At 51.4% G+C, this 26,976-nt stretch overlaps 1 protein-coding gene across 7 annotated transcripts; it reads left to right on the top strand.

Annotated features, from left to right (window-relative positions):
- On the top strand, window positions 1–25,700 carry TDRKH (tudor and KH domain containing). 7 transcript variants are annotated; one of them, XM_053278536.1, is made up of 15 exons: window positions 1–180; window positions 3,950–4,098; window positions 5,508–5,614; window positions 7,699–7,888; window positions 11,298–11,437; window positions 13,154–13,457; window positions 14,620–14,786; window positions 15,005–15,177; window positions 15,664–15,728; window positions 16,775–16,929; window positions 18,362–18,496; window positions 18,934–19,030; window positions 21,421–21,999; window positions 22,826–22,905; window positions 24,434–25,700. In XM_053278536.1, the coding sequence occupies exons 2-14, from the start codon at window positions 3,975–3,977 to the stop codon at window positions 22,888–22,890; spliced, it is 2,301 nt and encodes a 766-aa protein (XP_053134511.1). In that variant the 5' UTR covers window positions 1–180; window positions 3,950–3,974; the 3' UTR covers window positions 22,891–22,905; window positions 24,434–25,700. The 7 variants fall into 7 exon arrangements, with proteins under 7 accessions (XP_053134511.1, XP_053134506.1, XP_053134508.1 ...); XM_053278531.1 differs by lacking the exon at window positions 1–180 and adding an exon at window positions 268–392; XM_053278533.1 differs by lacking the exon at window positions 1–180 and adding an exon at window positions 268–392 and having other exon boundaries at window positions 22,826–22,914.
- The last annotated feature ends 1,276 nt before the right edge of the window (window positions 25,701–26,976 follow it).

The raw sequence follows: 26,976 nt of genomic DNA, 5'->3' as shown, positions 1-26,976 counted from the left end.
CTCGAGCTCTTTCTCGCCCCCGCTCCTATACCTACACTGCTCTTTCTTGATTGGTTGTTCCTCTCCCCCCCACCACCCCCGCCCACCTCGTGCGGGGCCCCCTCAAAGGAATGTGTCGCTCTATCAGCGGCGACGAATCATTGGTCGGCCTGGAACTAGGGTCCGATGTTCGGGAGTCTGGTAGGCGGAACGCGGAGGCGGGCGGTGGGCCTGAGAGCGCTCTGATTGGGCAAGGAGAAGCGACGGGGGGCACGGACGGAGCCTGGAGGCGGGTTGGTATTGGGTGAAACGAGAGAAGGGGCGGGCGTGTTTGTAATTGGACGGAGTCGGAGAGGAGCGATATTGGGGCGGGGCTTCGTTAAGCGGCGCGTGAGCGAGAGGATGTCGAACAGGTAGCGCTGCGCGCGGGCTGAGGAGGAGGCAGAACCGAAGCGGAGTCGGTGGGTGGTGTGCTGGAAAAAAGAGGGGGGATGTGGGGGAGAGTGTGGGGAACGGGTGCTGGGAGGTCGGGGGCTGGTCTTCTTGTGGCAGGGAGCATAAAATAAACTGTCCCTTTTGCTAAGCAGGATCTGCCCTGGTTTGCATTTGGATGGGAGACTGCCTAGGTGAGCACGCAGCCTGGTGGAAGAGCACTGCCTGCAGGAGGCCCCAGGTTCCCTCCCTGGCTGCATCTCCAGATAGGGCTGGGAGAGACTCCTCGCTGCCAGTCTGTGTAGAGACAATACTGAGCTAGATATCTGATTTGGTGTAAGCAAATCATTGCTTACAATGATTGTATTGTTGCCTTGGAATGGGAGATGGCGTGTGAGCACTGTGAGAGATTCTGGGGCTGCTCCAGGGAGAGCATCTCTGCCTGATTGCATGCAGCAGGTCCTAAGTTCCCTCCCTGGCATCTCCAAAGATGGGAGAGACTCCTGCCTGAGGCCTTGGAGAAGCCACTACCAGTCTGTGTGGACAATACTGAGCTAGATGGACCAAGGGTCTGACTCAGTATATGGCAGATTCCTATGTGCCACCTCCTACAGCCAAGAGTGTTATTTCAGTGGGCTAATAAGAAATGGTTTGCGGGGTGAACCAGAAGGAGAGCAAGTATGTCACGGGCAAAAACCATGTAGAATACAGTGGGGTGGACCACTTAATGGTGCAGCAGGAAAACAACCTGCTTCAAGAGCAGGAGGCTGTTGGTTTGAATCCCTGCTGGTGTCTTTCCCAGAATATGGGAAACTCCTATATCAGGCAGCAGCAATATAGGAGGAAGGTGCTGAAAAGGCATCATTTCATACTGTGCGGGAGAAAGGCCATGGTCAATCCCTCCTGTATTCTACCAAAGAAAACCACATGGCTCTGTGGTCGCCAGGAGTCGACACCGACTGGACGGCATGATATTTCCTTTTTTCTTCTTTTGTAGTCAGGGATGAAGAAATGTTGGCTCAGCTTATCAGCCAGACAAAATATTTTATTTGTCAAGCTATGCTGGTACATGGCTTATCGGGACTCCTTTCCCTCATCAGGCATCATTTTTCACTCGTCACAGACTAGTGGATTTCTGCAATCCTGGTAGTAATACAGTTGATTAATTAGTGTGTGTAGGACTGGCTCATTAAGAAGTTTAATTGTCATTGTCTCTCCCCAGGAAATCTGGGAATCATACTTCTGGAAGGCGGGGAGGAGAACAGGGGAGGTCTGGCAGAAACATTTAAACCACAACTCCCAAGGTTCTTTGGAGGAAACCTTGTCAGTTATTTTTGTGTAAGTTTGTGATAGCAATAGCACTTAGATTTATATACCGCTCTATAGCTGGAAGCTCTCTAAGCGGTTTACAATGATTTAGCATATTGCCCCCCAACATTCTGGGTACTCATTTTACCGACCTCGGAAGGATGGAAGGCTGAGTCAACCTTGAGCCCCTGGTCAGGATTGAACTTGTAACCTGGTTACAGGGCGGCAGTTTTACCACTGTGCCATCAGGGGCATAACAAGATGCCCGTACATAGGAACATAGGAAGCTGCCATATATGGAGTCAGACCATTGGTCCAACTAGCTCAGTGTTGTCTTCACAGACTGGCAGCGGCTGCTCCAAGGTTGCAGGCAGGAGACTTTCTCAGCCCTGTCTTGGAGATGCTGCCAAGGAGGGAACTTGAAACTTAGATGCTCTTCCCAGAGCGGCTCCATCCTTTAAAGGGAATCTCTTCCAGTGCTCACGCTTCTAGTCTCCCTTTCATATGCAACCAGGGCAGACCCTGCTTAGCTAAGGGAACAAGTCATGCTTGCTACCACAAGACCAGCTCTCCTCTCCATAACTGTCCCCTTTGCTGGAAGTCAGGTGGAAAGTTTACTGGACTCTGCAGGCCAAGGTGCTGGAGCTGTAACAGCCTGTGCTGGTCCCAGGCCAGCAGCGGTCCAGATTCCCACAAGCCTTCCCCCATCCTAGGCTGCTTCTGCTGGGTCTCTGCCTCCATCATCTTCCAAAGATTCGCTAACCACCTCTTGTCTGTGTGACATTTATAGAGGTCATGCTCACAGTCAAAAACTCTGTTTTACCCAGGTTTGGAAGCCGTGTGTTCTCCCAATTTTCAGTTGTGTGGAAATAAGATAGGAACAAAACCTGGGAAAAAGTGATTGTGTGGAAGCAAGGTAGGAGGAAAACCTGGGTAGCTTTTCCTCCTAGCTTGCTTTCCACACAATCACTTCTACCCAAGTTTTGCTCCTACCCTGTGCCACACAATTGAAAATTGGGAGCACATACATCTCCCAAACCCGAGTAGAACAAGGTTTCTGATTGTGTGAATGACCTCATAATCTCCCGGCAGCCATGCAAAGAAGTTATTTGCAAACTGTTGCAGGAGTTTTTCGAGTGGGTTTTTTGCTTCTTTGTTTTTGTATTTTCTGTCTTCCACACAGGTTTCTGGCCCGGCAATCTGGTAGAAATTGCTCAGAGCTTTGTAGCTGTTGTGGTTTATTTGTTACGACTGTGGTTTGTGCCAGGTGGCGTGGGGGTGGATAAAATCTCAGAATAGCAGGAGCTGATTCCGCCGCCCTCCTTGATCATTGTGTGGCTCAGGTTCCACTGTGGGGCACCCTGTGTGGAAGGGCAGAGACATCCCAGCATGTGTCTGAGCAGAGAGAAACACGTGGGCAAACATCTACAACCCAGTTATATTTTGTTTTGGGTGAACTGGTTATTTGTTGTGGGGAGCAGAAGGTTCTTGGACCTAGAGCGATAATCCGAAAAGCTCAGAATACAGAGACTTGTGTGGAGAAGGGATTTCTCTCTGCCATGGCACTAGGCTGGAATCTCCCAGTGGTAGTAGAAGCAAGCCAGGCAAGAGAAAATCCTTCACACCATCGGAGGATGGGACATGGGGCAGTGTCTCCAGCGGCTCAGTCACACTCGCAGAGGCGGTCTGTGAGCAGTGATAAAGCCATGATGAGCTCTGTGGAACCTCCATGGTCAGTCACAGCCTATCCCTGAATTGTAGTTGCTGTGAAACGGTAGCGGGAGAGCTGTTGCCCCAAAGCCCTGCCGCTGGGAGGCTTCCAGGAAGCATCTGGCTGGCTATGTGGCAAAGAGGACAGTGGACTGGGTGGATCTTTGAGTCCGATCTGCCTAGACAATTCTTACTTTTTTAAAAAAAATGGATCAATGCAAAAAGGAATTGATTTTTGTTTCCCTGCCAGCCCTCCTGCTAGTTCTGATGAGCGGCGGGGAGGGGCTTCCCTTTTGCACAGGACAGTAGGTTGGCTATTGGAAGCTCCGAGCTTCTGCCCCAAATCTGCTGAGAATCACTTCCCAGCTCCTGGCTGGCTTGCTCCTCACAGCAAGCTCTCTCCCTGCCCGGCGTTGCTGAGGTCTGCTGGATCCCTGCCTCGGCCCTGCAGGATGATGTTCCTGGTCTCCCTCTCCAGCGGGGAATTACGGCTAAGGAGATTCTTCCCCTCTCCTCTTAGGCCAAGACCAGCCCTAGCTGGGAGCATGTCGGCCGAACGAGGATCCTGGAGCAGCCTGACGACTCTGCAGAAGGTGGCCTTGGCCCTCGGGATCCCCGCCAGCGGCGCCATCCTCTACATACTTTACCGCCGCTACCGGGAGAGCCAAGGTGGGTGCACCCTATGGTGGGGGGGAGGGCAGTCATGTGATCGGCAGCCTTGGTGCAGACGCCCGGCACCAGCTCTGCACGGCGTCTCTGTGCTTTGAATTATTCATTGCTCCTGTCTGCCGCTTTCCATCTTCCTCCCTTCTTACTTGGCGCACGTCCAGAACGCTCTCGTGTGTTCTGTTTGTCTCTTCTGTCTGTACTGTTGTGCATGGCTGGGGTGTGCACCGGGGGGGCCAATTGGCATACAGGCCTGTATTATGTTGGGGAACAAAATTGGGGCAGTGCTGAAATGCCAACAGACGGATCTTGGGCCTGTTTTACTTCTTTATTTTTATTTATTTAAAATATTGCTGTACTGCCCAAAACTTGCGTCCTAAAACTTCTAAGGAAGTGCCACACAGTTCAGTGAGGTTACTCTTAAAGTATGTACAGGGCTCCCCATAGCCCCCGTATCCTATAATAAATCCATATTCTTCACCCTTGCCTCCATCTCAGTCCCATCCTCTGTTTCCTTCTTTGGGTCAAAACATAGACTGTAGCCTCCTTGGGGCAAGCCGCTTCCCTCTCGCACCCAAATGAAAGCATGTCCCTTCTCTGTTTCCTGCTGCTATATCATCTTCCCCCATTTCTTCCCCGTGTCAGATGATAAATTGTATGTTTCTGGGAGCAGGCGCCTGGCCTCTTGTTTGTTGTATGTCCACGGCGTTCTATAAATAAGAAGGCAATTGCGGCCGCCTGCTAGATAGTAACCCATAACATCTCACAGGCGCTGAGTTGGTGCCTAGAGTGCCTCCTTCTGGCTTTTCCTTGGTGGCGGCTTCATATCCAAGATGTGGCTTTTAAGCATTCTGACTACAGGTTTAGCCATTTCTGCCCAGGAGCTCTGGCGTGGGCTACCAGAGGATTCTGGGCCGTGTGCTGAAGCAGGGTGGGCAGAAGATGGATCGAGACCTACCTAGAGATGTGAAGGTCTGGGCGGGGGAACGTTTCCATCCCCCCGAGTTTTTCCCCAGGCCATCACATCTCTAGACCTACTACAGATTTCTGAGTGATTTGTGGTAGATGGGCCAGGTATTTCTGATTCAGTTGCAACTGCTGGGGATAATGTAAATAATAATAAAATACAAAATCTGTACCATGGCTGGCCTGGTCTCTCTTTGGCCTCATTGGGGGGGGTCATCTGTAAAATGGGAGTCTTCGTTGGCCGCATTCAGCCTGCACATGGCCCAGCCGTTTTGGATTCCGCTTTAATTGCCCACCTCACATCCCGGAAGTGAGACTGAGCAGGGAAAAGTCCGTCTTTTCTTCCCTGGAGTAGTCAGCTTGAAATGCTGAGTAGAGGGGACCCACCCACCCCCACCCCGAGATGGAGGGGCAGGGTGGGCTTTCAGCCCTGTTTGTCTCTCCAGATGAGCGGCTGACATTTGTGGGAGAAGAGGAGATGGAAATAGAGGTGAAGGTCCCGAAGGATGCTGTGAGGCTTCTCATTGGCCGCCACGGAGCCACCATCAAGCAGGTAAGGGGATTGGTTGAATGTAGATCCCGCCTCTCCCAGGGACTCCAGACAGATTGTGGCGTTTTAGAGGAGAACTGACCGGTCCTGAAAGAGCTTGAAACGCACCTGAGGGTCTTGAAACATTCCTGAGGAGCAGCAAAGGGAAAAACTGGAAGACCTCTCCTCTGAGTGGTGAGGATGGTGGTCCCATGCCGATACGTTTGGCAATGAAAATGGGCTGGCCACAGATGAGGTAGCAGCCTCTGTATCTTTGAGTCAGTGTCCCCTCTAAGGCGTGCAAATGTGTCTGCACTCACAAGTTTTTGGATGTCCGCTCAGTTAGTTTTAAGTCCCGCTCAGGTTGAATCGGGAAAGCTCCACTCTGAATGCACATGCGCACACGCTGCCTTGATACTGCCACCTAGAACGAAACTCATTCTGCACACAGATGGGGGGGAAAAGAGAGAACACTGCCTTGAATGCTCCCAATTAAGCAGAGATTGTTTGTGAATCAATCAGGGGGAGAAAGAAACCCGTGGAAGCTCAGGAAACAGCCCAGGAAGGAAAGGAGAGCTGGTCTTGTGGCAGCAAGCATGAGTTTGTCCCCTTTCTTTATTATATTTCTATCCCACTCTTCCTCCAAGGAGCCCAGAGCAGTGTCCATGGTTATGTTTATTCCCACAGTAACCGTTTGAGGCCGAGAGAGAAGTAACTGCCCCAGAGTCACCCAGTGAGTTTAATGGCTGTACGGGGATTTGAACTCGGGTCTTCCCCGGGCCTAGTCCAAGACTCTAGCCACGACATCATATTGCTAAGCGGGGTCTGCATTTGGTTGGGAAACGACATGTGCGTGCATAAGATATTCCCCTAGGGAATGGGGCTGTAGTGCAAAGCATCCGTGTTGCATGCAGAAGGTCCCAGGTTCACTCCCTGGCAGCATCTCTGCTAACTGAGCAAAGAGGCACCTTTCAAAGTGGGGAGTCTCTTGTATTTAGCAGGGGGAGAGCAATTGGCCCTCTCCATCCCCAGCACAGCATCCCTCCGGAATTAGGGTTGGGAAGGGGATGCACACAGTACAGTTAAACCCCCTAATGGCTTAGAAGCCATGACAGTAGAGCTATGCTTACAATGGACATGCAGCCTTTGCACAGCCGTGCCCACCCACGCTTCCAGGCTGATTTGTCCAAAGTGCTGCCCAGTTCTTTTTTTTTCCTTTCCTTTCCTTTTCTTTCTTTTTTTGGAGGTGGGAGGGGCGCTTGATGCAATAACGGGGGATGCTTGGGTCATACACGCTTGACTAATGGAATTTGCTGTCAAGGAGAGAAGATGCTTGTGGTAGCAAGCAGGACTTGTCCCCTTTGCTAAGCAGGGTGTGCTTGAATGGGAGACTCCATGTCTGAGCACTGGAAGACGTTCCCCCTTGGGGGATGGGGCCGCTCTGGGAAAAACATCTGGTTCCAGGTTCCCTCCCTGGCAGCATCTCCAAGATAAAGCGGAGATACACTCCTGCCTGCAACCTTGGAGAAGCCGCTGCCAGTCTGGGTAGACAATACTGAGCTGGCTGGACCAAGGGTCTGACTCGGTATATGGCAGCTTCCGATGTGGCCATGGCCGCTAGCTTAGATGGCTTTAAAAAGGGGTTCAACCATTTTGTGGAGGAGGTGGTTTCCTGATGGCGGCTGGTCATGGTGTAGAGCCTCCATGTACAGAGGCAGTATGCCACTGGATAACAGCCTGCTGGCGGAGGCAACGGCCAGAGGGGGCTACTGCCGGAACCCGAATGTTGAGTTTGATGGGTCTTTGATCGGAGCCAGGGAGGCTCTCGGCAGCCTTGACAGCTAGGAATGGAACCTCCGTGCTCTGAGGCAGTCTACCTTTGAGGCAATCGATGCTGAGGGGTGTGCAGAAGAGGAGGGCTGTTTCCCTCCCTGCCCCACTTGTGGATGGTGGGAGGCATCTGGTAGGGAAGCAGGATACGTCACTAGACGGGCCCAGCTTGGTCGGATCCAGCAGGGTTCTCTTAACATCCCATGGTGTTGGGCAGTCACTGCAGTCGCGGCGTCTCTCTCCACCCACTCCCCCCCGCCCCGCCCCGCTCTCTGCAGCTGAGAAGGGACACCCACGCCCGGATCGAAGTCGACCTCGAGGATTCCCACGAGGAACGCCTCCTCCGCATCTACGGCTCCCCCGTCCAGGTGTGCAAAGCCAAGGCCGCCATCCACCAGATCATCGCGGAGAACTTGCCGGTGACGGAGCAGATCCGCGTGCCCCAGCGTGCTGTCGGGCGGATCATCGGTACGTGTTTCTCTCTCAGTTGTGACGGCCTGCTTCTCCCTTTGTGTGACGTGCGAAAGGCACCCGAAATCTAGAGAATACTTAAGTTCAGTTTCTGAAATCGATCGTAACGTGTTGCCCGAGCAGCGGAGAGAATCTCACGGAGCATCGGAAGCTGCTTTGGATGGCACAGATGAATATTTAGATATCGCTTTTCAACGGAAGCTCCCAAAGTGGTAGAGAAAGAGAGAAATAAAAATGGGCTCCCTGTCTGTCCCCAAAGGGCTCACAGTCTAAAAAAGAAACATAAGATAGACACCGGCAACAGCCACTGGAGGGATGCTGTGCTGGGGGTGGATAGGGCCAGTTACTCTCCCCCTGCTTAAAAAAAAGAGAGAGAGAGAGAGAATCACTTCTTTAAAAAGGTGCCTCTTTGCTCAGTTAGCAGGGGGAGCTTGTCTGTTGGATTTATTTTTCTTTATCTGAGTCAAGCTGTTGGTCCACCTAGCTCAGGGCTTGGCCTACAGCTCCCTTCAACTCTGGCTATTGGCCACTGTGGCTGGGGATTTGGGGAACTGCAGTCCAAAAACAGCTTGGGGGAGAGGGGAGTTGAGCAGGCCTAAGCCAGCTCAGCGTTGTCGGCACTGGCTGGCAGCAGCTCCTCCAAGGCTTCAGGCAGGAGTCTTTCCCAGCCCTACCTGGGCACGCTGCCAGGGATTACACCCAAGATGCTCTGCCACTCGGCTATGGCCCATCCCTTTGCTCCTCACGATTGGATTGTATTTTTGTATTAAATAATTTTTAAAGCATACTTGCTCCTCTCCTCCTCCTCCTCCTGCTGCTGTCCTCCCCCCCACCCCCCCCGGCCCATTATCTTTGTAATTTGATATCTAAATTTTTCATAGGGGTGGCTGCCTGAGTTGGCTGTCGCCCACGTTGGCTGGCATTGTAACTGTAGGCTATATTATGGTTTCACGTACATAAAGGGGCTCCTGTGCATGCCAGTTTTTCTCTCTCACGGGAGGGCTGTTTTCCACCTTGTGTGCCAAAATGTGTGGTGTGAGAAAAGGGAACATAGGAAGCTGCCATATACTGAGTCAGACCATTGGTCTATCTAGCTCAGTATTGTCTTCACAGACTGGCAGCGGCTTCTCCAGGGTTGCAGGCAGGAGTCTCTCTCAGCCCTATCTTGGAGATGCTGCCAGGGAGGGGACTTGGAACCTTCTGCTCTTCCCAGAGCCGCTCCATCTGGAAATGCAACAAATCACACATTTGCTTGCTTAAGCTCCTGCATGAACGGGAATTGTGACAATTGTTCTGGAACCCGGTTATCAGTCCTGTCCTTTTGCAAGATGGCACCAGCAGCTATTTCCCTTCCGCTCCCAGTTCTTTGGATCCCCTCTGATGTGAAATGGAGACGTGTTCTGTCGAGCGACATAGCAATGGGAAACGTTTCGACTAGAGCAGTGGTTCCCAACCAGGGTTCCTCCAGATGGTGCTGGACTACAGCTCCCAGCATAATGCATTTTGGTTGGGGATGCTGGGAGTTGTAGTGGAACTTGTGTTGGAAATTGTGTGGAACTGCTCCAGAGGATCAGGCAGGAAACACTGCAAGAGTGTTCTCGCACCCCTCCACATTCTAGTCCAGCGGTTCCCAACCATCTGGAGGAACCCTGGTTGAGAACCGCTGGACTAGAATGTGGAGGGGTGCGAGGACATTCTTGCAGTGTTTCCTGCCTGATCCTCTGGAGCAGTTCCACACAATTTCGGCCCTCCAGCTGTTTCTGGACTACAACTCCCATCATCCCCAGCCAGAGTGGCCAATAGGGCTGATGGACGTTGTAGTCTAATATCTGTAGGAGGGCCAAAGCTGCATAGCCCTGCTCTGGAGACAGCTCACCAGTTGCTCTTCGTCAGCTTTGTCAGTCAGTCAGTCATGTTTATTTACGGTCATAGACCAAAATTTACATACATAATAATACACGTAATATAGTAATAATATATACATAATATAATCAGGAACATGGACTCATCCTAATCAGCAATTTCCCGTTAGCATAATCTGATTAACCATCTGTTGTCTAGCCTTCTTAGCTGCCTCACAGAACTTAGCAACTTTAAATGTTACTTCCTCCTTCTGATCTGAGAGCAAATAGTTGACGTAAAATGCATCTGTATGTCCTGGGAAATCAGTCAGTAACGGGGAAATATAACAAGTTCAAAAGTCCCTATAGAAGAGACAGCGGAGTAAGATATGAAAGATAGACTCCTGTTCTCCAGAGCCACAAGGACATAGTCTCTGTTCTTTTGGGATCCCTCTAAATTTACCTTCTAATTCAGCTGAAGGTAGCACATTAAATCTGGCCAATGTAAACATCCTGCGATATTTAGTGATAGTAATCTTACCCAGGTAATTCGCAGGTTTAGTATTATACATTTGTAAACCTAGGAAAACTTCTTTAGAGATTAAAGATCGATCAGTCTGCATTTCCATATCATAGATCCGCTGCTTTAATATCAGTCTCGCGTGACAAAAACCCATTTCTAATAGACCATCCAGGCTAAAGCCATATAAACTTATTTGGCGAGATATTGACTGCTTCCAACTAGAATTAAATTTATCAATAAAAATTAAGTGAGCAAGGCCTGTAGAAAAGAAAGACAATCTCAACCAAAAGCTGAGAATGGAAAACCACATCCGGGCTTCCATCTTAGGCATGCCAGTTTCCATCCTCAATATTACATTGGGAACACATCTAGGGATCTGTAGAATAGATCTCAGAAACTTTGTCTGAACTATCTCTAGTGGAGTGCAGTTAGTATACGGGCCCAACTGTGACCCATAAAGCAACTGAGAGCAGGCTTTAGCTGTAAATAACTTAAGGGCAGCTGGTACAAATTGAGCCCCATCTTGGTGGAAATATGATTGAATGGCCAATGCCGATTTACGTGCATTTTGGGTAACGTATTGCAGATGTGCTTGGCGTTTCGTAGAGGCCTGGAAAACAACCCCTAGATATTTAAAGATCTTAACCTGTTCTAGTTTATGTCCAGCCAAAGACCATTTCAAGGTCTTTGGATGTTTAGCAAAGGCCATAATTTTGGTCTTGCTATAATTGATTTCCAGAACGTATTCATGGCAAAAATTAGCCGTCAGCTTTGTGTGTTCAGAGTTTAGGGCAGGTCTGCTCAGCCCTCCTGCAGACGTTGGCCTACAATTCCCATAATCCCTGGCTATTGGCCGCTGTGGCTGGGGATTATGGGAGTTGTTGTTCAGAAACAGCGGGGGGGGGCTAAGTTGAGCAGGCCGGGTTTAGGGCCTGTGAGGTTGGTCCTCTGTATCCAGCCCCCACAGCTCGGCATCTGTCTTCTCCCGCTAATGCAGAAGTGATGTTCTCTTTCTCTCCACCCCTTCCTCCGTGTCTCCCAGGCCGGGGCGGAGAGACAGTGCGATCCATCTGCCGTAACACAGGGGCGACCGTGGACTGCAGCCGGGACGAGGAAGGACCCCTCTCACTCATGAGGCTGATCACCATCTCGGGGACCCACAAGCAAGTGAAAGCTGCCAAGGTGAGGATCCAGGGAATGGCCTTCTGCTCGGCCGGGTCCTTGGTCTGGCTAGCTCCGGGTGGTCTGCGCTGACTGGCAGCGGCTATTCGTAATTGTATTGTTTTTCCCCCCTTGTTGTGCTGGTCATAGACCGTAATAAACTTTGATTGATTGATATTCGTGAGGGCTCATAGGAACCGAGGAAGCTGCCCTGTACAGAGTTGGGGCCATTAGTCTGTTTAGCTCAGTGTAGACTCCACTGACTGGTAGCGGCTTCTCCCAGGTTCCAGGCAGGCGTCTCTCCCAGCCCTACCTGGAGATGCTGCCAGAGATTGAACCCGGGGCCTTCTGCATAGAAGGGATGATGGGAGTTGAGTTCAACAGCTGGGGAGCTAAAGTTGCCTAACCTGGCCTAATGCAAGCCTTGGCAAACTCCAGGCACCAGGAAGCCCTTGGTGCCTAGGAATTTAAGCACGGCGCCTACCCTAGGATATTCAGAGGCCAGGTTATTTAGCAAAACATGAATTTGTCCCAGGCACCCCAAGTATGTTACTTGTAAAGGGGATAAAGGCCCACTTGCCCTCCGCCTTCACAATTCTGTCGCTAAATCCGGTAATTTCTCAGGTGGCAGTTTGTCGAGAGAAGCACAGGGAGGAGAGCTGGTCTTGCGGTAAAGGTAAAGTTGTGCCGTTGAGTCAGTGTTGACTCCTGGCAACCACAGAGCCCTGTGGCTTTCTTTGGCAGAATACAGGAGGGGTTGACTGGTCTGAGATGATGCCTTTCAGCACCTTCCTAGATTGCTGCTGCCCGATAGAGGCGTTTCCCATAGTCTGGGAAACAGACCAGCGGGGATTCGAACCGCCAACCTCTTGATCGCTAGGCAAGTTACTTCCCCGCTGTGCCATTGGGAGTATGAATTGTTTGCTTTGCGAAGCCAGCGTGGTGTAGTGGTTAGAGTGCTGGACTAGGACTGGGGAGACCCGAGTTCCAATCCCCCTTCAGCCATGAGACTTGCTGGGTGACTCTGGGCCAGTCACTTCTCTCTCAGCCTAACCTACTTCACAGGGTTGTTGTGAGGCGAAACTCAAGTATGTAGTACACCGCTCTGGGCTCCTTGGAGGAAGAGTGGGATATAAATGTAAAAATAATTAATATTAATAATGTTGATGGGCTACAACTCCCATCATCCCCAGCCACAAAGGCCATGTCTGGGGATTCTGGGAGTTGTAGTCCATCAACATCTGGGGGCCCAAGGTTAAGAGATCCTATGGTAGAGCATCTGCTTGGCATGCGGAAGGTCCCAGGTTCAATCCCCGGCAGCATCTCCAGGTAGACCTGAGAGAGACTCCTGCCTGGCACCTTGGAGAAGCTGCTGCCAGTCAGTGTAGACAATAGTGAGCTAGATGGACCTATGGTCTGACTCAGTATATGTGAGCTTCCTATGTTCTGATGCCCATTGCGTGGCTCCTGAATTTTGGGGCTGCCTCCAAGAGCCAAAGGAAACTTGGCCAGGTCTACTGAGGTGCATTTGGGTGGTTCTCATTCATTTCTGCCGGCAAAGAGTTGCTGAGATGGCTTGGAAACCATTTTAGCTACACTCCCCGTCCCCAGAGGGGCACTCCGAGCACTGCCCCAAGAGACTCGCTTCCCAGGTGGACAAATGGAGCGAGAGGTGCCCATGATGCTCAGCAAGGCAGACCCCGGCCTTAGCGCTTGCCTCTTGCTTGCTTCCGACAGCAACTGATCACAGAGAAACTCTCGGAGGACGAAGCTTTCCAGAAGAAGCTGGCCCAGTCGGCCCTTGGGCGGAGTCAGCGCAAGCATCCCTTGGGCACGCGGAAGGAGGAGGCCGCCAAGCAGCCGGAGCGGCCGCCGTGGCTCAACGGAGAGGCCTCGGGGAGGCCGCCAAGCCCGTGTCGGGATGGAGCTGGGGGGAAACTCCCGGATTATTCCCCGGATGAACCGCAGGAGCTGAGGAGCGGAGAGGGCTCCCCTGAAGAGTCGCTTTCGGGAGCCTCCTGGCCGAGCTCGGCGTTTGAACGTAAGCAGAAGGCGACAGCCAGGGGTCCACACGCTCAGGCTTGGCTCACTAGCCAGCTGCTCTTGGTGGTGGCCGCCAACGTTCCCTAGGATCCCCAGCTGTTGACTACAATTCCCAGCAACCCCAGCTGCAGTGGACTCCTGCTGGACATTGTGGGAGCTATAAAAACATCTGGGAACCCCTCTTACGAGGAACGCTGGTCTCCACCAATCCCTTCTCTCTCTCTTCCTCAAAGCCTTTTCTGGCACACAGGAGAGAAGTGGGTCTTCTCTTATTTGCACTGGGCCGTGGGGGTGGCGATAAACCAGGGAGCCCCCTCCTTCTGCTCAGAAAGGATTTCTGCTGTCTTCTTCCCTTCTCAGTAATAAGGCGAGTCCTCTGGGTGTCTGTTGGGTGTCCTGCTCGCCAGGAGCCTTTAGCCGCTCACCGCTGGTGAGTAGATTTGCAGATGCCGGGCAACCAGCCCTCCCAGAAGTATCTGCACCCCAGCAACTGGCATTCGGAGGTAATTTGAATGCCAGTTGAACATGGAGGTTCTGTTTAGCTATTTGGGCTGTCCGTAGCTGCCCTTCCACAGCCTATCCACAACGTGGACACCGTGAGCATATTGTCTTTGGCAAGGTGACTTTTTTGTAATAAGCTAAATTTTAAAAAAAGAATCACACACACCCTGCGCCCCCCCCCCCAAAAGACCCGAGTTAGAGCATGAACTCCTGTCTTTAGCCACTAGCTTTTTCTCTGGGGTGAGGGAGAGGAGACCAATGCTGCAGTGCAAGCACAGGTTCAAACCATGACCAAAGAATGCTGGGGCTGGGGCTGATGGGAGTTGTAGTCCAACAACATCTGGGGCCCCCTGTTTGAGACCCCTCCTGGGGTTCAAATGTGTTTCTCCCCATTGTTTTCTATGGGTAGCTGCCACTATAGGGTGGCTAGAGGGAAGCAAAAGCATCAGAGGGAACCAGGACATAGTCCCCAGACACCTGAATGGTCCTTCTAGTCCAGGGATTCTCAACGTTGGGTCCCCAGATGTTACTGGCCTTCAACTCTCATAATCCCCACGTTGAGGATCCCTGCTCTAGTCTTTTGCTACCTCTGTGGCCAAGGCCTGGCCTTCTGGGACGGCAGGTGCCCCTGTGGCTGACGCATCCCCCTCTGGCTCCAGTCCCCAGCCCCGATTTCAGCTTCCACGCCAACGAGTACTTGGAGGTCTTCGTCTCGGCCACCGAGAACCCCAACCACTTCTGGATCCAGATCATCGGCTCCCGCACCCTCCAGCTGGACAAGCTCACCTGCGAGATGACCCAGTACTACGGAAGTGGCAGCTGTTTGGTGAGGGGCAGCAGCGGGTGGGGCGGGACCAGTATTCCCAGACGCTGTGGACCGCAACTCCCAGCATCCCCATTGCAGCTGGGGACACTGGGAGTTGGAAGTCCCCAACATCAGGGAATCCCTCTTGTAGGGGGGGAAAGATCCCTCTTGTAGGGGGGGAAACTGGCCTTTATGCATCCCCCTCGGTGACATCCTCCCCCTCGCGCTCCCCCCCCCAGTCTGACCTCCCCAGCGTGCACGTGGGCGACATTGTGGCTGCCCCCTACCCAGAAGACTGCAGCTGGTACCGGGCCACCATCCTCGGCCCTCTGGAGAACGGAAACCTGGATCTCTACTACGTGGACTTCGGGGACAACGGGGCGATGCCGCTGGAGAAGCTGCGGCCCTTACGGTGAGCGCCCCCCGGGGCAGAGGTCGGGGTCTCCGTCCCGGGCGGGCGCAGTGCCTCTGCGTGAAGGGGTGCGAGGAGCAGGCAGAGGCAAGCCTGTAGCTAGCCTAAAATTCAGGGGGGGGGCAGACAACTTATGGGCATGGGGTACCTATACTTCCTTGCAAAAAATATAAGGGGGCAGAGAAAATGGGGGGGGGGCTCAGGCTTGCCCTAGCCCCCTGTCCTAGCTACAGATCAGGGCATAGGGCTGCCTTGAGACTGGCATTTTTATTTTATTTTATTTTAAATTACTTAACATATTTTTATACCACCCAAAACGTACGTCTCTGGGTGGTTTACAACAAAATAAAAACAAAGTAGAACATAAGTTAAAACAAAAAGTTTAAAACATTACAACAATTTAAAAATTCTAAAAGAATATTTTAAAAACAGCATGAAAACCAGAATGTGACTGTCCCACCCGTCTGTCTGTCTTCCCCCACCCAGGAGTGACTTCCTGAGCCTCCCCTTCCAAGCCATCCAGTGCAGTCTTGCTGGCATCGCTCCGGCCGGTGAGTCTCGGCAGAACAGCCCACCAGAGGCTTAGCCCTTGCAGTGGGGCTAGTGGCCTCACGCGGTGATCCCGAGGGGACCGAGCCCCGTTGAACTCCGCAGGGGCTGGCTTGCAATGAAATGCACGAAGGCCTGGCTGGAAGAAGCCCGCCTGGCTCCAGAGGGCACACAAGAAGAGGCTGCTGTGGATCTGGCTGGGTTCTCAAGGCAGCTCGGCCTAGCGGCTGCAGCACCAACCTTAGTGTGTCTGTCCTCGGAGACAGAACAATAATTTTTGGGAAAGCATTTGAATGTGAAATGTAGCAAATGCTCAGATGCTTTCACCTTGGGTGCATACATTAGAACAGGGATTTGCGACCTGTGGTAGTCCAGATGTTGATGGACTACAACTCCCATCATCCCCTGCTGCAGTTTATTTTGGCTTGGGGTGATGAGAGTTGTAGTTCATCAACATCTGGAATACCACAGGTTGGAAGCACCTGCATTAGCAAGTTGTGCCTATCACCTCCTTCCTCTTCCCCATCCCTTTCTCAGTTTCTTTGTTTTATTCCTATAGTGATACTGTCTTGTGGGGCTCAGTTTCATCATTCTCTGCTGCTCCCTATTTATCCTCTTTCTGGAAAGACAAGACCCCTTTCCTGCCCCTTGGCCCTGGGGAAAAATTTCCCCATCTCAAGTGACTTGAAGCTACGCTAGTGATCACTACTACATGACTTACACAGCACTGCAGTTGTGACTGAACATGCTCTGATGTCATTGCAGCTCAGCCCAGGGGCTGAAGGGAATTCAGAGGCTACCGACAGCCATATTTTTTGGCGTGGGGGATAATTAAATGATTGTGTCTGCGTACAGATGGTTTGCCTCATAATGGTGAAGAAGAGGAGTTAAGGCAGCAGTGAACATCATTTTGACTGGCCCTTCCTCTCACTCTTTCCATGTCTGGACATGCTGTGATGTCACAGCAGTTTAACCAATGGCTGGCGGGGCTGGGAGGTGACTGGGAGCCCATTGCTTGACTGTGTATTCATGCCTGTTGTCTTAACAGGAGGCCATTGGGAAGAAGCAGCACTGGACGAATTTGAGCGCCTCACCCACTGCGCCAGGTGGAAGCCAATTGTGGCCAAGATCTCAAGCTATGTGCCTTCCGGAAGCAGCACCTGGCCTCACATCCAGCTGTACAATACCACCACCAGTGGACAGGCAGGTGCTATGTAAACCACTTGGGCTTGCTGGCTTCTTGGGTGATTGGTGCTTTCCCTGCTGTGCAGTGTGGGTTTCCAAAGAAGTTAGCTTTCTTCACACAGAGGGCTACTCTGTGAATCCAGCCCACTTGGTGTGGGCGTCCTGCCCACCCTATCTGCCTGTCTAGCAACCCTGAATTTAGGTCTAATCCAGGGACAGGCAACCTTGGCTCTCCAGCTCCTGTTGAACTACAACTCCTATGATCCTGGGCCACAATAAATTGTGGCTGAGGGTGATGGGAGTTGTAGTTCAACAGCCTGTCCCTGGTTTAATCTTGGAGGTGGTCAGTGTGTGTCTAGGCCAGGGCTGCACAACTCCGGCCCTTCTGCAGATGTTGGCTCCCATAATCCTTGGCTATTGGCCACTGTGGCTGGGGATTGTGGGAGTTGTAGTCCAAAAACAGCTGGGCGGGTGCTAAGTTGAGCAAGCCTGGTCTAGGCTGTACCACTTGTGGCTGGAGGATGGGGAGTGTCTGTGTAGACAAGGGGAGTGGCCCACTTGGTGGAATATCCCTACCAAAGATTCCCTGCACATAGAAACCTAGCGTGGCAGGGAGGTGCATCCCGGATTGGGCACCTGGGATGCCTACAGCAGCAGATCCCCACTTGAAAACTACATCAAACCCTTCTTTAGTCCCACGAGTGGATCTGAACGCTACTTCTCCTCCTCCATCCTGGGCCACCTTCAGACTCTCCACCCCACTGGCCTCCCGTTTTGGCCTTTGGCCTTGTAGTCCTTAAACGAGTCCCGCAACCAGCAGCTTTTCCCCTAGACTGGATTACTGCAATGCGCTCTGTGTGGGGCTGCCCTTGTATGTAGTCTGGAAACTGCAGTTGGTCCAGAATGCAGCAGTCGGGTTGGTCTCTGGGTCATCTAGGAGAGACCATGTTACTCCCGTATTGAAGGAGCGACACTGGCTGCCGATATGTTTCCGGGTGCTGGTTATAACCTGTAAGGCCCTAAACAGCTTGGGCCCTGGATATTTAAGAAACCGTCTTCTTTGTCGTGAACTCCACCGACCATTGAGATCATCAGGAGAAGCCCATCTGCATTTGTCTGGTGGCTACTCAAGGACGGGCCTTCTCCGTTGCTGCCCTGAAGCTTTGGAATGTGCTCCCTAGTGAAATAAGAGCCTCCCCATCTCTGACAGCTTTTTAAAAGTCTTGAAAGACGCTTCTGTTCACCCAGGCTTTTCATTCATATTGTTTTAATGTTGTTTTAGAATATTGGTTTTTTTAAAAAAATTGTGTGTTAAATTTTTTGTTTGTGTTCTTAACTAATGTTTTGTTTTCTGTTTTTATTTTGTTGTAAACCACCCAGAGACGTGAGTTTTGGGTGGTATAAAAATATGTTAAATAAATAACACCCTCTTTTCTCCCCCCCCCCCCAGAATGTTAACATTGGCGAGGAGTTGGTGCGCTTGGGCTATGCGGTCTGGTGTCCGCAGGACGAAGTCGGCGCCATGGGAGACGGACCCTGTCAGGCTGAAAAGGGGGCTGTGTCGGGCACCCTCCCCCAAACCCTGGTAGTCCTTTGATTTAGCAAATCTCTCCTTCCTGGGAGGAAGGATCTGGACCCGGGCGGCTCGACTTCAGCCCTTCAGCTCTTGTTGGACTACAACTCCCATCATCCCCAGCCACCGTGACCATTAGTCAGGAATGATGGGGACTGTAACCCAACAGCAATGGGAGGGCTGGAGTTGGGGCCACCCTGGTCTGGGCAAGGGGTTGTGCTTCTACCCTTGGGCCACAAGCAAGCTCTGAATAATTGGCAAAGTTGCTAGTCCTCATGATTGCCGTTCAAAGTCTTGCTGCTGCAGAACTGCAAGGAGAGCTTGTAATGTTTCAAATGAAAACAAATGGCTTATTGATTTGGCAGCTGAGCACTGAATGCTTGCCCAGAGTGTGAAACGTGGGACTTGGTTTGACTTGAGTGACGGCCTGATGCTGCTTTCTTTCCCAGGGAAACACGGTGGGGGCGTCGCTGGAGAGCCTCCTCTCCGATCCGCAAAAAACTCCCGACGAGCTGCCTCTCACTCTGTCCTGCGTCAGCCTTTCAGGTAACTCCCTGCAGCACACCATGGAAGCCTGTTTTTTTCCTTGAATCAGTTCCCCAAAACCTTGCAGAAGACAACATCCGCTCGTGGAAGAGCCACTTTATACCTTGTGCAGGAATCTTATGCAGGAAAAGGGAAGGTAAATCCAAAGGTGCTCTTAGGAGCATAGGAACCTGCCGTATACTGAGTCAGGCTATTGGTCTATCTAGCTCAGTATTGTCTTCACAGACTGGCAGCGGCTTCTCCAAGGCTGCAGGCAGGAGTCTCTCTCAGCCCTTTCTGGAGATGGGGGGGGGGGCAGGGGAGATCTGGGGCCTGCCTGCCTGCAGGTACTCTTCCACTGAGCTCTGTGGCCCCATCCCCTAAGGGGAATATCTTACAGCACTCACATGCTTGTGAAGGGCCTTGTGTAATAGTCTCCCATTCAAATGCAAACCAGGGCAGACCCTGCATAGCAAAGGGGGCAATTCGTGCTTGCTACCACCAGACCAGCTCTCATTCTGCTTATGAAGGGCCTTGTGAAATTTTGCACAAGCCGACTTGTGAAACCCAGTATAGAATACTAGGGGTGTGCACGGAACCGGATCCGTGCACACCCAGGAGGCGGTGGGATTGCTTTAAGGCCCTTGCTTCCTCCGCCGTGCTTCCCCCTCCGAACGCCCACCACTTCCGGTTTTACGCTGACCGGGGAGGCAAGAGGGTATACAGCTGCCCCGTGCCGGTGGTTTTTAAAGCAACACTGGAGGAGGAAGTTCTGCAGTGGAGATAAGGGCACCCTTCATGCACCTTAAAGCGACCTCCACCCCCCACATTTGAACCGGTTCGAATGTGGGGTTTCCGAACCGGTTCGGCGTTCTAAGAATAGAACACCGGATCAGTTTGTGCACATCCCTATTGAATATCATAGCATGATGTGAATTCTTGCAAAAAACCCTTTGTGGAACAGTGTCCGCTATTTTCCTTCCACTCTCAGTTCTTTGGATCCAACCCATTTATTTTTAAAACTGTTTCTAAAAAGATTTTTACGAATAAAATAGAACAGGGGTTGGAAATACAACATTGGGCCTACACTTTCAAGTGCCGTGACTTAACGACTGAACCATTTACCACGTTTTGCATTGAGGAGTTCAAGTTCAAGACAACCAGGATATCTCAGGTTTTAGTCCATGAGCCAAGCCCACAAATTGTGGCCATGAGTACCATCTCAGGTTGCCGGTTTGAATCCCCACTGGTATGTTAGCCAGACTATGGGAAACACCTCTATTGGGCAGCAGCAATATAGGAAGGTGCTGAAAGGCATCATCTCATACTGTGCAGGAGGAGGCAACGGTCAACCCCTCCTCTAGTCTACCAAAGACAACCACAGGGCTCTGTGGGTGCCTGGAGTCGACACCAACTCCAAGGCACATTTTACCTTTACCATCTCAGGGGATGGATGTTCACCGTGTGTTTATTATTATTATTATTATTCATTCATTCATTCAATTTCTATACCGCCTTTCCAAAAATGGCTCAGGGTGGTTTACACAGAGAAATAATAAATAAATAAGAGGGCTCCCTGTCTCCAAAGGGCTCACAATCTAAAAAGAAACCGTACGATAGACACCAGCCACAGTCACTGGAGGTACTGTGCTGGGGGTGGATAGGGCCAGTTACTCTCCCCCTGCTAAATAAAAGAGAATCACCATGTTAAAAGGTGCCTCTTTGCCCAGTTAGCTGGTGTGTTTAGGCAGCAGCTACACCCTGCCGCCGAAAGGGAGAATAGCACTGTTACACTGGCAGCTTTCTCTGTGTTGTCACCCCTTCATTATCTCTACCACCAGACGATTAAGGTGAAATGGCAGTCATTTTTGCACAGAGGAAAGGTTTAGGGTCAGGGTAACAATGAACAAATTGTGCTCATTCAGTGGAGTAATCTTGGGAGGATATTCCTGCCCGTTTCCATTTCCATTGCTCTGACCACATTGCTAAAACTTTATATTGGTTTGGGTTCTTTAAAAAAAAAAATAATTAAAAACCTTTTAAAATGCCATTGCAAATTTGGCCACTGCAGGCCTGATGCTCAGGGCAATAAAAGCGTGATGAGAGCCTTGCGGATGCTGTTGCCCATTTTCAATTTTTAGGGCTAGACGTCAAAAAGCACAAGGAGCATTCATCTCTCCACCCCAGCCCACCCCTCTCTGGACCAGTGCTCCCTCTAACAGGGGTTCCCAGATTTTGTTGACCACGACTCCCATGATCCCCAGCTGCAAAGGCCATTGCAGCTGGGCATTATGGGGGTTCTCGTCAACCACACCTGGGAGCCCCTATTACAGGGACGACTGCTTTGGACCAGCGGTCGGGTTCTGCTTGGGTTTGCCCTCCCCAGTGAATGTGGTCCTCTGGCCAATCAGGTGAGCCCATTGAACAGTTCCGGAACAAGACGGCACCGCCCACGCCAGGATCCTCCCCAGAGGGCCTCGCGCCCTCCCTCGACTCCTTGCAGCTCTCCTCCTTGGGGCCCTCCTGCCCCTCTGAGAATCCCTCCTCGCTGGCTGACCAGGAAACAGGAAGCACCAAAGGGCCCTCCAGGCAGGAGCTCTGTGTGGAAATGCCAGCACAAGCGGAGGTCCTGCTAGAATCCTTGCCCGATGCCAGGGCGTTTGGGATGGAAGCCAGCCAAACGTCCAGCCCTGCTGCTCACGTCCGTCCCGGAGAGACACCCTCCCCGCTTTTACCTTTGAGCCGAGGTTCCTCAGGCAAGGATCTGTCCCTCAGCGAGGCCGACAGCAGCACATATTCTCCCCGGGGCTGCTTCTACTACCTCTCCATGTCTGAGGACCAGTGGGACTTCTCGGACTTCTGCAGAGGATCACCCTCCCTTGACGCATCCCACCAGGATGGGTCGCCGCCCCCTGTTTTGTCTGGCCCCGCCTCCAGTGTCTGCTCCACTTCCAACAGCCGAGAAACAGATGAGCTTGCCGGGGAGGAAGGTACCGGGAGCAGCACCCCACAAGGGCGTGGCAGGGGAGCACCACATGGGGGTCATATTGTGCGGGGCATTGCAGCCAAAGCCCTCCTGTCACTAGGCTGAGTGGCTTTTCACTAGGGCTGTCAGCCCATATCATCCAGAATCCTCTGCAGTTTCTGTGGCAGGCATTCAGAGGTTCCTCGGCAGATGAATCCATGAGGAAAGGCTTCCCTGATCATAAAAAAGTTTGAAACCCACTGGTTTGCTGGGTTAATCAACTTAACTTGAGTTGATTAATCCTTAAAGACCAGTTGTAGTAGGGATTGAGACCTGGGGGCACGCCACCTTTTTAGCAGAGGCATCCCTAGAGTTAGTGGAATGGGGAGAAGATACCAGGCTTTCTTTCTCATGAGTGGGACTTTATTTTTTTTTTTTTTTTAAATTTAAATTACATTTCTATAGTGCCCAGGGCTGTTAAGTTGGCTATATCTTTGGGCTTCCTTGGGTATCTCCAGAAAGGCACCAAGTTTTAGTGGCATGAGGATTTATTTAAATCCTCTTAAGGCAAGCAGTTGAAGAATTTCTCGCTGACCCATAAGCTGACAGCCCTAGTTACTGCTTTTCACACACTACCCGGCTGGCCACGGATCTGCTCAGAATCTGGGATTCTTGCCATGGGTCTATCCCACTGGGTATTATGGTGTCTCTAGGGTCTCGGAGAGTGCGCTAGTCTAGAATGTTCCTTTAGCGTGTCTTCACTTCTTGTGGAACAATGCCACTTCAGAAGGCACTGGGAGTCTTCTCCCTTGGTCCTTCACTACTAACGCTGCCTCTTGCCACCCCCATAGAAGCTGCCTCGGTCTCCGAAAGCGGTGACATCTTTTTGTTCGAAGACGGCTCCTTGACTCCTTGAGCGGAAGGGATTGTGGTAAGGCTGGTGAGCGTTTGGGGCAGTCGGTGCTGGTTAAACGGGTTATTTCGGGGATCCTTGCCTGAAAAGGTCCAGAGGTTGAGGCCACATTGAGGGCCGGCCTGCTACTGGGACATCAGAATGGCCTTGGGTCAAATGTCCATCTATGGTGGGAGCCATCGTGGTTGGTCCCCAGTAGCTGGTGCTTGAGAGGGCTGAGGCCTCGAAAGAGGCCTCTGGACGTTCCACTGAGCAGTCGCGATTGCAAAGGCAGAGTCTTGCAACACAACGTCACCAAGCATTTCCAGCCTTGAACAGAAGCCAGATAGTGCTGGTTTTTTTGGAGGTAGGGGCTTCCCGTGGGAGATGTTTCAGGTGAGGAGGAAGGAAAAAATTGCCCCTTTTCTTCTCCACCCTCCTATGCTGTATAGTACCAAAGGGTTCGGATTTGGGGTTGGTTGTGATTAAAATGCTATATATTGCAGAAAGCAGAGGGGAGCTCTCCAGAGAGTGAGAGATGACTTGCCTTTCCTCCCTCCTTGAAATTGCCTCAAGTAAGAACATCAGAACAGCCCTGCTGGATCAGGCCCAAGGAGGCCCATCTAGTCCAGCATCCTGTTTCACACAGTGGCCCACCAGATGCCTCTGGAAGCCACAGGCAGGAGTGGAGGGCCTGCCCTCCCTCCTGCTGTGACTCCCCTGCAACTGGGACTCAGAGGCATCCTGCCTTGGAGGCTGGAGGTGATCTATAGCTCTCAGACTAGTAGCCATTGATCGACCTCTCCTCCATGAATTTAGCTAAAGCCCTCCATTTTGCTGGCTGTCACCACATCTTGTGGCAGAGAATTCCACAGGTTGATTTTGCGTTGTGTGAAAAGGTGCTTCCTTTTGTCGGTCCTAACTTGCTTGGCAATCAGTTTCATGGGGTGGCCCTGGTTCTAGTGTTACGTGAGAGGGAGAAGAGGAGGAAGAGGAGTCCCTCTTTACACCTCTGTTAAACCTCTCTTAATCCCCTTCTTGACCCTAATTATCCACCTTCCCACAGCATACATAGGAGGCTGCCTCCTACTGAGTCAGACCCTTGGTCCATCTAGTTGAGTATTGTCTACACTGACCAGCAGCAGCTCTCCGAGGTTTCCAGCAGGAATCCATCCCAGCCCTACCTGGAGCTGCTGCCAAGAACTGAACCTGAGATCCTCTGCATGCAAAGCAGACGCTTTACCACTGAACTACAGCCCCATCCCTGGGACTAGAAGAAGTTCAAGCAGGCAATTCTCTCCCCACCAGCCCCCTCCCACTTTGTCCCAACTGACATGGTCTTCGAAGCCGCTGAAACTCCTCCTCATGTGCAAATTAACAAAGATCTGCATATCTGGAGAGCCCCCGAGAATGCAAAAAAACCCCGCCTTATTTTGGGGTGGCCCCCGTCTCCTGCCAAGCAGGCACCAGACCACCAGAGTTGGGCGTTGGAAGGAAATGGCGTAAGCCGTTGCCATTCAGTGACTTCGCAGCGATTGATTCTCTCTCTCCTTTGGCTTTTTCCCAGCCTATCTGCCTGGATTGAGTGAGCTGCGATCAGTCAGTGAGTTAGCTCTTGTTTCGGCCCGGCCTATTGAAGGTGGCACTGGGGGACATCCTGGCTTCATGACCGGAAATCCCGGCTTTGAAAGACAGCCGTGGGACCCGGGACATCTGCCTGCCGCGGAGTGGACGGAGCTTTGGGGAGGCTGGGGTTGCTTGTGGAACATCACCGGCTGACACTGATTGGTTACCTTGATCCAGCTGAGCACAGCATCGTGTCCCTTGGATGTCCGAGTTGCATTTGGGTAACCAGAAACCACGGGGGCGGGGGGAGGATGGATTGGATTCTGTTGGGCAAAGGTGCACAGTTGAGAGTGCGTTCTTGCCTGCCTTCTGACGTGGGGACTAACCCAAGTGCTAAACAAGACCGAATGTATACAAGGCTGTTGAATGTTGTTGCAAATTCACCGCTAGGCCTGTTTGTCATATGTCAATGTTTTGTTTTGTTTTCCTGTGTTGGGTGGCGATTTGAGAATTGGGACCTGCATTGATTCCTCCCCCCCACCTCTTTAAGCCAATCTTTGATCTACTGCAGGATACACTACAGAATGCATAATCCACTGCAGAATAGTGGATTGTGCCACTATAGATGGCGGGGGTGAGCGCCTGCCTAGATGCTCTCTTCTCTCCCATCCAAAATTACACTTTCCATGTATATTGGGGAGAGAGGAGAATGTTTAGCTTCACGATTCCCCGATGAGAATAACAGATGAGAGTGCAAAGGGTGTCTGCATGTTGGGAACAGGCAGACACTCAAACCCCCACCCCCACCTTCATTCTCCAATGGTACAGTCTGTCACCCTTTGGGCTGGAGTCGTAGATTAGCTATAAGATGCCTTATTTGCCCCAGCAGCATGCTTTAAAAAAAATGCGATGATTGGTGGGTTGTAATTGGGACCACGAACCCACCCTTACCTGTGACATCACATTAATGTGGGTGGATCCCAAGGGGGTATATTATGATGTCATTCTAAGGGCAGGTCCATCAGGTGGGCACCCCTTTGCCGTTCTTCAAGTTGTATCCCAGTTTGAACAACGTGGCAGCGTTTGCATCCTGTCGTCTGTTGTGGGGACAAGGCAGGCAAGTTGCAGGCGGCGTGTTGTCAGAAGTGTCTCTGCTGCCCCTTCCGTACCCAAACGAAGTGCGATGTATTGAATTTTGCAAAGTACATGACGTACTCTGGGTTCTCATTTTCCTCTTTATTTAATAAAGACTTGTGTTTTGAATTCTGGTTTTGGAGTTGAGCGTGTGGTGAATGACCAGGTGGCAAACTTAACGGGTATTGGAGCAGGGGGTTGGCGAAACCCCGAGAGGGACAACATGGAGAGGCCAGAGGAAGCACGAGGAATCTGGCCAATTGCTGTCCATAAAATGCTGTGACTTGCACATAATAGACCCACGTTAACCTGTCTATTATATTGTACACAACTGAGGTTTGTAAGCTGCTTTGGGAGCCAATTTTGCCTGTAAAGGGAACTATAAATATAATAAACTGACTGGCCACTCCACCTCAGCCCCGCAACACTGCGGATAGGAACATAGGAAGCTGCCATATACTGAGTCAGACCTTTGGTCTATCTAGCTCAGTATTGTCTTCACAGACTGGCAGTGGCTTCTCCTAGGTTGCAGGCAGGAGTCTCTCTCAGCCCGATCTTGGAGATGCTGCCAGGGAGGGAACTCTGGACCTCATACTCAGAGGGGCTCCATCCCCTAAGGGTAATATCTCAAAGTGCTCCCATGTAGTCTTCCATTCAAATGCAAACCATGGTGGACCCTGCTTAGCAAAGGGGACCAGTCATGCTTGCTACCACAAGACCAGCTTCCCTCTCCTATTTTTATAGTTCCTATTTTCAAAAAAGGAAGTAGAGAGGATCCAGCTAACTATAGACCAATAAGCCGCCTTAATATAATCAGCAAATTATCTGCTAAACATCTTCTGTATAAAACTATGTAATTGGTTAGAACAAGAAGGTTTATTGGAGGAAGAACAAGCTGGCTTCGGGTATGGTAGCTCAGTTATGGATCACTGCCTATTTTTGCAGTATTTAATTGATAAATACGTCTGCTCTGACAAAGGGTCCCTTTTTGCAGCCTTTGTCGATTTCAAAGCTGCCTTTGAGTCTGTCTCTAGAGGCCTTCTATGGTCAAAACTCTCAAATCCATCAATCGACAAGAGGCTGCTACTATTAATTCACAAATTACATGGGACTACTAATCGTGTTCGATTCAATCTAGAGGGCCAATGATCTGATTCAGTCAGTTCCGACCTCAAAAGGCGTGAGGCAGGGTTGCATACCTTTTTTTTTATTTAGCATCTATATCAATCCGCTAATCAAACAGCTGCAGAGCTTGGACATCCATGCCCCCAAACTAGCTGACAAAAGGCTACCAATATACTTCGGTATGCTGACAATGCCGTGATCCTTTCGCAGGCCAGGACTGGTTTCAAGAGAGCTTTGCGGGCCCTGCCTCTCCATTGCCAGGAGGAGCGTTTGGTTATCATCTAC

The sequence above is a fragment of the Hemicordylus capensis genome, chromosome 14 (genome assembly GCF_027244095.1).
Source record: "Hemicordylus capensis ecotype Gifberg chromosome 14, rHemCap1.1.pri, whole genome shotgun sequence".
Lineage (NCBI taxonomy): Eukaryota > Metazoa > Chordata > Lepidosauria > Squamata > Cordylidae > Hemicordylus > Hemicordylus capensis.
This window is presented reverse-complemented; position numbering and strand designations above follow the sequence as displayed.